Source organism: Phragmites australis, chromosome 7, assembly GCF_958298935.1.
Source record: "Phragmites australis chromosome 7, lpPhrAust1.1, whole genome shotgun sequence".
Lineage (NCBI taxonomy): Eukaryota > Viridiplantae > Streptophyta > Magnoliopsida > Poales > Poaceae > Phragmites > Phragmites australis.
The window spans coordinates 25,905,394-25,915,435 of record NC_084927.1 but is presented as its reverse complement, the minus strand read 5'-3'; the positions used below and the strand labels follow the sequence as shown (position 1 = coordinate 25,915,435).

Here is a 10,042-nt window from a genome sequence, read left to right as displayed (position 1 = left end):
CAAATTTGGTTAGGGTTTAGGGTGCGAGTTTGGTATAGGATCCATTGTTCGCGTGCATAGGATTATGATTACATACACTTGTCGAGGTTGAGATGGTTGTATGAGTGGTGAGTATGAGAAGATGTGTGTGAGGTACTAGGATGGTGTTTTGTCCTGCCCGGATGTGGAGTTCCCCTGAGTAGGTCGGTCGAGGAAAACCAGACACCATAGACCACTTTGCGCCGGTTAAGCACCGATCGTCGGTGTTATTGGCTTTAGCACTTACCTTACTCACCACATGCCTATCTAATGGTAAGGCGAGTCGAATACCTTCGTAGCTGTGGCGTTTTGGGCTTGGACATCAACGGTGTGAGCGGGCGGGCTTGTAGCGGTACTAGTTTTCTTCAGGAGTAGTTCTAGTACCACCGTACCGAGCGATGCAAGATCCAAACGGTTGGGGCTGGTTGGGAAAGATTATCACGAGTACCCCCTTGTGTGCACTTTGGCCGGTGGCACAAGCCGAATGGTCTTCATATCGTGTGGGTCTAGGAGTATCCCTCTGCAGGGTGTGTAAACAGTTCGAACTGTCGCGCTCTCGGTCATGAGCATGCTTCTGTCCATCTGCATCGGTCATTGAGTTTCGAGTATGCTTTGTGGTTCGGTATGTGGGATATGGTGATGTTGGTACTCGTTACTTATTGATATACATGTTGTTTACAGTTACTTTTGTTCAGTTGTTAGTTGCAGGGTAGTTTTCATATACTTTGGTAAGGTTTCAGTCGCTCTCACAAATGTTTAGGTGCTTAGTGTTTATGTTTTACCTAACCTGTGGTTCATCCTTGCTAATGTTCAATGCATAATCCTTGGATTCGAGCTATGTATATGTGCTTTATATGGTTTAAGTCTTGCGAGTACCTTCGTACTCATGCCTGCGCTTTCAGGTACTCCTGTTGTTGGAGAAGAGGCTATTTTTGGCTACTTCGTGCCTGCCGATCAGGGTGGCGGGAAAGAGTAGTGCATCATACTCTAAAGGTGGCGTGTTGAGACGGTGCTCAAGGGCATGCGGAGGCGTTCTCTTTTGTTGTTCATAAGTTTAGCTTTCCGTTGTGTGGTTCTTTTGTGGTTAGGAGTTGAGGGGTTTTGTCTCCTAGCTTGTTTTTGTTGTAAATTATTGAAATCAGTTGCATACTTAATACTTGTAATATAAATATTTATTACTCGCTCTTTATTAAGCTATGCTGTAATGTACATATTGGAAGGCATATGTTCCGATCCTTAGGCACAAAATACATGCCGGGACTACCGGGATGATATTCTGGTTAATCATCGAGATGGTGATTATGAATAATGATCCTCCTGGTGATTAATTAGAATATTATTTAGAGATTCCTCATAGTTTATCTGAAAAAATGATAAGGAAAGACTCCACGAGTCATACAACGACCCCCTATATATACGGGGCCAAGGAACCCTGTGGAGGACAAGCCATTAGAAATCAACACAACTTCATTGACACCATTCAAGCCTATGGAAGCTCTGCAGACTTGAGCCTCTGCAACTTAGATCTGTATTAATTTCTCTCACTAACTACATACAAGAGAACCATCCGATTAGGTTTAGATCTATCTAGTCTAGCCAAACACCATATTATAAACAGTTTGAGAGATTAATACAAGATCAACAGGACATAAGGCTATTATCCTAAGGGAGTTCTAAACCTGTATAAAATCATATATGCACTATGTGATTTATCTACTCGAAGTATCCTCTACTATTTCTATAAGTCTGAAAGATTGATGGTCTACTAATCGTTGACAGTGACAGTGACAAATGCAAGCAGGCTGAGGGAGTAAAATGGGCCAAGAGACAAATGCAGGCAGGCGGAGTGGAGAAGTGGCGGTTGCTCCCGCGGAGCGGCGGAAGTGGAGCTGACGAGCCCGTGCGGCGGCGATTCAGGTGGCTTCGGACTCCGGCGGAAGCGAGCACCATCCGGGTACTCGGAAGACTCCGCATCGTCCCCCACGGCGGACGACTGGTGCGACGCAGATCCGGCGACGGCGCTCGAATCTTCCCCACCGTCCGTGTGCTCGGCGGCAGTACCTGGAGCGAAGTCGTCAGCAAGGTTGTGGTACGTACTCCGGGCTCAGATCCATGTATGGGTGTGACCGACGGCCAGAGCATGGGCTACTCGGCGGTGGGACTAATTAAGGGATTGGTTGTGTTGTGAGCGTGGGTTGCTCGCCGGCCGGAGTGAATTAGCGATTTGGCGTCCTAGATCCATGTAGTTTGTAGTGTATGCCCAAATGTCTGTTCCGGCTTCAAGAACCAGAGATTGAGATTTCGGTTTGATAGGAATGAGCCTTATTTATTTGGTAGATCTACGATTACATCAATGCATGATGCTTGTTGAATATGCAATCTTTGAGCTGAAATATAGTTCCTCAGTGGGTTGTCAAATGGATTGTCAATTAGTGTGGAGTTGGGGTTTGAAGGGATGTGATGAACTAGTTGACAGAATTGTGCCAATGTGATTGTATGAGCTTGTAGTCCATCTGAGTGCAGCTTGTAGGTCTGCAAAACATGCAAAAAACTATGACTGAATGTTGTTACTTTGCCCTAGGTGCATAGAGTTTGATAACAGGAATGTAGGCATGAACTTTGCTGAGGCCTGTAGGTACTGGACAATCTACTGTCGAATTGAATGTATGTGTATGTTTCATTGCAGCAAATGTTCAGATAGTTGGCATGGCTATGGTCTTTGTATGCCTATATTTTTAGGAGATGCATCTCTGTCCAACAGAATGTAGGATTCTTTTGTGGCACGGTTCTTTTGATAGGATTGTTGTATGCCACTTCGACTGAATCAGCACCAACTGAACCTAGATGTCCATGATCAATGTATTCAAATCGTGCTGCAGTGTTTGTTCAGTTTGTAGGAATTGTAATTGAGCTTTGTATGGCTGTAATTGAGCTTTGTATGGCTGTAATTGAGCTATGGTCTTTGTATGGCTGGTAGGATTGCTTGTCGGCAAAGGTTGGGTCCATAGGAATGTTGTGCTCCTAGGAGGGAAATTGTGCCAATTGCTGAAATGTAGATGTGTGTACACGGTTTGGTTATGATAGGAAGCTGTGATGCATTGGAAGATCAATATATTTGCCACATTGTGTTAGGTCATGAACTGGATGCCCTTAATTCTGTACATGTTTGAAGAAAATTTGGTTATGTAGAGGAAGCAACATGGTTCCTTCTTCCTAGGATGATAAACTGTCGTGCTTACCTGTTACCTATAGTGGGGGCTCGGGTTTTTGCAAATAAGCCGGCAATTTAGTTGCTCATCAACCTGTACTGATCTTTGACAACGACATGTACATAACATATCCTTGGTTTACATAACATATCCTTAGTTTCTCAGTTTAGGCATCCCTGTCCTTGGTTGTAGATGGACGTTGCTTCGCTTGCCGCTCTTGTCTAAAAAATGTAGGACCATGTCCAACAAATGGCAGCCGAGTTGAAGAACGTGGTGAAGGACAATTTGAGTGGTTGTAGATGGACGCCGCTTCGCTTGCCGCTCTTGTCTCAAAAATGAAGGACCATGTCCAACAAATGACAGCTGAGTTGAAGAACGTGGTGAAGGACAATTTGAGTACGGAGAACACCCCCGCTGATGTGAACCTGAACCAAGCTCTGCTTCAGGTAGACAACATTGCGGGGGACTTGGAGCAGCTCGTCTTCCAAGTTGAAGATGCGTTGCGGACCGGAGGCGAGGGCAAACAAGTCTTGCAAGGCTGTAATGTAGAAGATGAAGGGTCCGGTTCACAGGACGTTGACGATGATGACGTTGTTTCTGTGGATTGGAGCCCTGATGACCTTCTGTGCGGAGATTCAGTGGAGTCCATGTCCATAGAATCCGATAGGTCTTGGCATCTTCAGTGAAGTGCATCATGTATTCTGTTGTAGGGTATGTGGTAAAGCATTGTGGAGTGTAGTGGCCGAACTAGTTGGTGGTTTGTACTCCAATACTCGAATCTACTGTTGGTTAACTTTGAATGGGTACTGTCTTTGTAAACTAATGGGCCGGGTTCTTGTATTTTATCGCGTTTGTCACACATTGCAGGGACACTATGGAGTACACCCCATTTCTTCGGGGTGACGAAGATGAGATTCCTTGTGATGATGTTGTGCCGCCCACCCAGGACGACATCTTCGGGACCCAGTCTCCTTTGGCACAAGAGCAGCAACCGGAAGGACAGGGAGGTTTACCAGCTGCAGGTGGTTGTGGAAGCAGTTACACCATCTAGGAGGACCTTCATCTTGTGAAGGCGTGGCTAAACGTGAGTATGGATCCCGTGGTGCGGAGCAACCAGAGTATGGGGGCTTTCTGGCAGAGGATCGAGACATTTTTCCACGAGCACAAGGACTTCCATAGCACACGCAACAAGAAGTCTCTGCAGGGAAGGTGGACCTTCATCAACGGCATGGTGCAGCGGTTCTGCGGCCACTATGCTAAGGCCCTCCGTAATAAGAGGAGTGGGATGACGGAGCCAGACACGGTAAGCAACATTAATGTGCTTCGTGTACGTTCTCTGCAGTGAATGCGTCGAATAACTACGGACTTGTTCCCTTTTCAGATTGCGACGGCATGTCAGATGTTCCAATCAGTGGAAAAGAAGGAGTTCACGTTGCTGCCATGCTAGGTGGAGTTGCGTCATCATCCGAAATGGCAATCGAAGGGCTCTCACAAGAAGCAGAAGACGACATTAGTAGGAAGCCCGGCATCTACGCAGCACGAGGAGTCTTCTCCTGGCGTCAACGAAGGGGACGGGCCTGCTGCCACTCTTACCAGTGCTACCACCCGGCAGAAGCGGCCAGCAGGCCGCAACAAGGCCAAGGAGCTCGCTCGCGGTTCGTCTTCGTCGAACTCGGCCTCAACACCCGTGCTAGAGATGTTTGACCGACAAATTGCAACGAAGGAGAAACTTGAGAAGGAACAAGCTGAGCGATTTGCGGAGATGCTTTGAATTGAGCAGCAGAGGTTACACCTTGAGGAGGAGCGTGTGCAGCTGGAAAAGGTCAAGGAGGAGAGGGAGATAATGAACATGGACATTTCTCAGATGGATGAGGACCAACAGGCATACTACAAGAGCATGCGCCAAAGCATTATTGCTGCTCGCCGTGCTGCATCTGCCCCTTAAGGCTTGCCAGCCAATATCAAGACATGTTTCATTAAGTACTTTAATATGCAGGTTCCTGTATTCTTTGAGTTCAGAAAATTTTCAGCTATGTGATACATTTTCTTCATTTCCATAGTACCTTTGAACTTCAAGTAATTGAACTGCAGTCTTGTTTCATACATTTTCTTGGGTTCCACTGCATACAGGTGAGTAATGTCAATGTTGTCCTGCTGTTTAAAGTACACCAAGATATTGCTCTTGCCATTTTGGTCTGCATCTGTTTCTGGAACTGGTTGAAGATGCAGCCTTGTGTTCGGCATGCTGTGCAGGGCTGATGCGCCTGGATGATGTCCAATGATGGTTTCCTCGATGATGTGCATTGACATGGTGTGCAGGGCTGCTTGCCTGGATGATGCCTTGGATGCTTGCCTCAATGCTATGCATTGACATGGTGTGCAGGGCTGCTTGCCTGGATGGTTGCCTGTATGATGTTGTTTCACATGGTGGGCAGATGCGCCTGGATGATGCCATTTCGATTTGATACATGCCATTCGGAATTGAAATAGAACATTTTCATTAGGACCACAGGTTGTGGATTTTTAATACAACTGTTTGAAATTTAGCAACAAGCATCTACGGAAGTACGAAATGCGAAAAGATAACTACGTCCAAACATATTACATTTATTTCGTCAAAGTACTCGAGGTGTGGCCTACTCTCCTCCGTGGAGCTGCCAAAGATGCTCAACTATGTCGTCCCGGAGTTGAAGATGAGCCGGTCGGCTTCTAATTCGCCCGTACCTTTGCATAAATGCTTCAAGTGGGGGGGGGGGGGTTGGTTCTTGGGACGGCACCGCGTCCTCGCCCGAACCCTCGTACACGTATTCGACTTCCCCTTTCGGTCTCTCATCTTCGATTATCATGTTGTGCATGATAATGCAGGCCGTCATTATGTCATTCAGGGTCTCCTGATCCCAGAACCTCGCAACTCCACGGACTATGGGAAATCAAGACTACAAGACTCCAAATACCCGTTCAACATCCTTTCGTGCAGCCGCCTGTTGCACCACGAAGTGTTGCCGCTTCCTGTCAACTGGAGCTTGTATGGGCTTCACAAACGTCGCCCACTCCGGATAGATGCCGTCTGCAAGATAGTACCCCACTGTGTAATGATGTCCATTAATGGAGTAGTGTACCTTGGGTGCTACACCGGCAGCAAGGTTGTCGAGGAGATGTGATCGGTGCAGCACATTGATGTCGTTCAATGAACCTGGCATTCCGAAGAAGGCATGCCAAATCCATAGGTCCTGCGACGCCACGACCTCTAAAATGATAGTCAGTGCATTGACATGGCCCCTGAAAGAACCGGATCACGCCGTGGGACAGTTCTTCCACCTCCGATGCATGCAATCAATGCTTCCAAGCATCCCAGGGAACCCTCGACGCTGGTTCATATCCAGTAATCGAGCAGTGTCCTCCTCGTTCAGAGCACGGAGGTACTCATCATCAAACACCTCGACAATAGTATGCACGAACCACCTCATGCTCTCAATGATGGTGCTCTCCCCTAGCCGGAGGCACTCGTCGAGAGAATCTGCAGGAGCATCGTATGCTAACATACGGAAAGCCGCAGTTACTTTTTGTAAAGATGATAGCCCAAGCTCTCCTGCAGCGTTCCTCCTTTGCTGGAACCACGGGTCATGGTCCTCAACCTCCTTCACAATTTTGCAGTACAGGTCACGTTTCATCTTGAACCTACATGACAACCGACCATTACTACTTCACACATCGTAGGTACGTACCACTTTGAAACGGATACCCCAATGTACAATGTTACCTGCGACGAAATATGTAGTCGGGGTACACCGAGGCGTCTGCAAAGTAGTCATTGTACAACCGATTGTGGCCCTCCATCCGATTCCTGTGTATGCGCCGGTGGCCGGGGACGGACCCGCCCCACGACCCTTTGCACGAAGCTTCGACGTCCGCATGCCATGCAGTAAGAGTCGCTAGGACCAAATCGTCTTCCTCATCGGAAGAATCATTGGAGAAACATAGCTCTCTCATGTACTGCTTTCAGGCTTTACGAGGCTCCATTTCGTGGCTTACAAATGAGAGGTCCTCTTCCTCCTATATATAGTGCCTGGCCGAACCATCCAAGGGAAGACACTGCTTAGCCTTCCCCTACAAGCCACTACTTCGGAGGCTTCGGCCGCAAGCTGGTTTCTTCCTTGCTTTGGAAGCTTCCTTCTAGTGCAAGATACCACAATTGAATATCAGCGTACTGCTATTTTACGGGTCTAAAATAGTGAACACCGAAAAAATGCCGACCACATTTACATGTACACCTTGACAAATTAAATTATTTCGTAGCAATAACGTTAGATCGTACCAGAACCAGTGAAACGTAAAGCTGCGACGGCGGTTACGTCGGTTGGACGTAAAATATTAAAATATAGGAAAGAGAAGATAGAGAATGAAATAGGAAAATTTTGTTGGAGATGAAGGGAATGAGGAATGCTACAATAGCGATAGAGGATGCTGTAATAGTATTTTAGAGGATAAAATTTTAAAGATTCTGTTGATAATGACCTAAATACTCGTATTTCTCTTAACTATTCAGCATTTGCAGACTATGACCGAGCTCGTAGGCGATGACCGGTGACTGCTGACTGCACCGGGGGGCCGAGAAAGGTCCAAGCTTGTCGCCTTGTCTTGTCCGATCGACGGATGGCAGTTGCTTCCATCATTGAAAGGAACAGAGTGCTAGGTGAGTACATGGTATAGGAGTCTAGAACGCGGCGAGGTTTGGGACCAACCATCTTCTTTTCTAGGAGTATCTGCATGCATGTACGTAGTACTAGTGTACGGTAGCTAGGTTCATTCAATTCAGCGTATGGCTGGAACGATATTTTTCGGTGTGCTGAGAAGAGACCGATCGTTGGGTCAACGGGGGAGGGAATCCTGACAAGGCCAAGGCGACTCTGGTATCGAGTCGGTCCGCGTCGCAGCCGCGGCTGCGGCTTCTCCGAAGCGCACACTTCGGCAAGTGGCCACTAGAACTAGAACTGGCTCGTCTCGGATCTCGTCTCCTCAAGTCATTTTCTATGTCTAAAAGAGTAATCGGTACGAGCCTGCAGACCCGCTCGCGAGAACTCGTTAGTCCGTCAGCTAGTGGCACTTGTTTGATTGGGAGGGAGCTTACCTGCTACGAATGCTCTTCAGCAACTTTTTCGCTTTTTCTTTGTTTGGTCTTCACCGGCTAGTCGCACTCTGCTCCATTGCGGCTTACGATATAAGAGCCCGCGAGCATGGCTATCTCCTTCACAAGGCAGCGCTTTGTTGCACCAGCGAAACATCGATCAGAGTAGCTTCCACCGACCGCAGTTCTTTCCCCAGTTTCTCCATAAACCAGCAGCAAGCACCCGATGAAGGTAACTAACTAAGCAACCGCCTCGATTTATGCTCCTCCTGTTGGGCTTCTTTCGTCCCCTCTGTTTCGCGATGCCCGATGCTGATCGCTTTGCCTCTCGTTGCTGCAGCAAAAGATTGTGATCCAGGTGACCATGTCGTGCGAGAAGAGCCGGTCCAAGGCCATGGCGCTGGTCGCCAAAGCAGATGGTACACATCCATCTCAGATCACGCTCGAACGTGGGGTCCACGTGAATTGGTTCTACATTTCTACTGTGCTGTGCGTTGGTCGGTGCTAATGCCGGCGTCTGGCGTTGTGCAGGGGTGAGCTCGATGGGGGTCACCAGTGACGGCAAGGACCGGCTGGAGGTGGTCGGCGACGGCGTCGATACCATCTGCCTGGTCAGATGCCTGCGTAAGAAGCTCGGCCACGCCGATATCGTGCTGGTGGAGGAAGTGAAGGAGAAGAAGCCAGAGGAAAAGAAGCCGGAAGAACCTAAGGTCATGCCCCCGCCGTCGTATTGCTACCCCGGTTACTACTACTATCACCACCACAACCTGTCACAGCCGTGGTGGTGACAAGTGCAGTGAAACCAGACCAATCTCATGCATTATATTTATATTTGTTCCGTATTTGTATTCGATATTATTGTGTAATGGGGAAAAAAATTAGAAACAAACGGTTTTGCTATTGCACAGTTGTTTGGAGATTTTATTTATTTCACTCGACGTTACGTGACATGTGCTGGGCTATGAGATTCGTGGGCTTAGCATCTCAAAGTGTGTATAAATCAGGGAAAAGATTATCGGTGAAACGATTATGATATTTCCGTTTTACCTGTTAGATACGGTAAATTTCTTACTGTCCAATTTTTTAATTCCCACCTAACGGCACACCAGTACATCACTACCATTGTACTATTTTTGAATTAGTGATACTATCTTATTTTTATATTATTTTGTGTAGTTTTTATGTTAAATGGTTTGGAGACTAGCAGTGTTATTTTTAAGAGAAATTAAGCCATTTTTCTCTGAATTTTGATCAAAATTTTTTATCAATCGCTGATAGAATTCTGATAAATTCCAAAATCCCGTTTATCGGTGACTATCGGTAAATTTCTGTTATCGGTAAATAAAACTCTGTTACAAATTGAGTGGATATACTGCATCTAGTGTAAATTTGTTTGATTTTAGTCGATTATTCAATATTCAGACCTTGGGGAAAAATGTATCAAGCTTTTTTTTTTTTTGACGGCTATGGCCTCATGATTTTATTTTCACTTGGACCCCAAGATTGCAGCAGGTGGCCAGGTTAGTAAATCCTGGAGATCCGATGAAGGAGAGGCAAAATTTTAAAATTCACAAGGAAAATATACAAAATGAAATTTAGAAAATATGAGAAAATCCATAAACCTGATATAAGTCATGGTCAAGGCGCAATATCGCCAAGCTCGAGACCCGAGTTCGACCTCCGGTGTGAG

General features: G+C 46.8%; 2 protein-coding genes across 2 annotated transcripts; one reads left to right on the top strand and one right to left on the bottom strand.

Moving 5' to 3' along the window:
- Positions 1 to 6,163: 6,163 nt before the first annotated feature.
- On the bottom strand, positions 6,164 to 7,064 carry LOC133925516 (uncharacterized). The gene is made up of 3 exons (XM_062371420.1): positions 6,988 to 7,064; positions 6,535 to 6,905; positions 6,164 to 6,420 (listed from the first exon to the last, which is right to left on the bottom strand). The coding sequence occupies exons 1-3, from the start codon at positions 7,062 to 7,064 to the stop codon at positions 6,164 to 6,166; spliced, it is 705 nt and encodes a 234-aa protein (XP_062227404.1).
- A 1,352-nt stretch (positions 7,065 to 8,416) lies between these two features.
- On the top strand, positions 8,417 to 9,255 carry LOC133924391 (heavy metal-associated isoprenylated plant protein 16-like). The gene is made up of 3 exons (XM_062369897.1): positions 8,417 to 8,584; positions 8,693 to 8,771; positions 8,884 to 9,255. The coding sequence occupies exons 1-3, from the start codon at positions 8,579 to 8,581 to the stop codon at positions 9,138 to 9,140; spliced, it is 342 nt and encodes a 113-aa protein (XP_062225881.1). The 5' UTR covers positions 8,417 to 8,578; the 3' UTR covers positions 9,141 to 9,255.
- The last annotated feature ends 787 nt before the right edge of the window (positions 9,256 to 10,042 follow it).

Bases quoted from the DNA above. Each gene is read 5' to 3' on its own strand.
- LOC133924391 (XM_062369897.1), top strand. The intron at 8,772-8,883 runs GTACACATCCAT...GGCGTTGTGCAG, and splicing joins GCTGGTCGCCAAAGCAGATG to GGGTGAGCTCGATGGGGGTC.
- LOC133925516 (XM_062371420.1), bottom strand. From the start codon at position 7,064: ATGGAGGGCCACAATCGGTTGTACAATGACTACTTTGCAGACGCCTCG. The intron at 6,906-6,987 runs GTAACATTGTAC...GTTGTCATGTAG, and splicing joins GACTACATATTTCGTCGCAG to GTTCAAGATGAAACGTGACC. The intron at 6,421-6,534 runs GTCCCACGGCGT...TCGGAATGCCAG, and splicing joins GCATCGGAGGTGGAAGAACT to GTTCATTGAACGACATCAAT.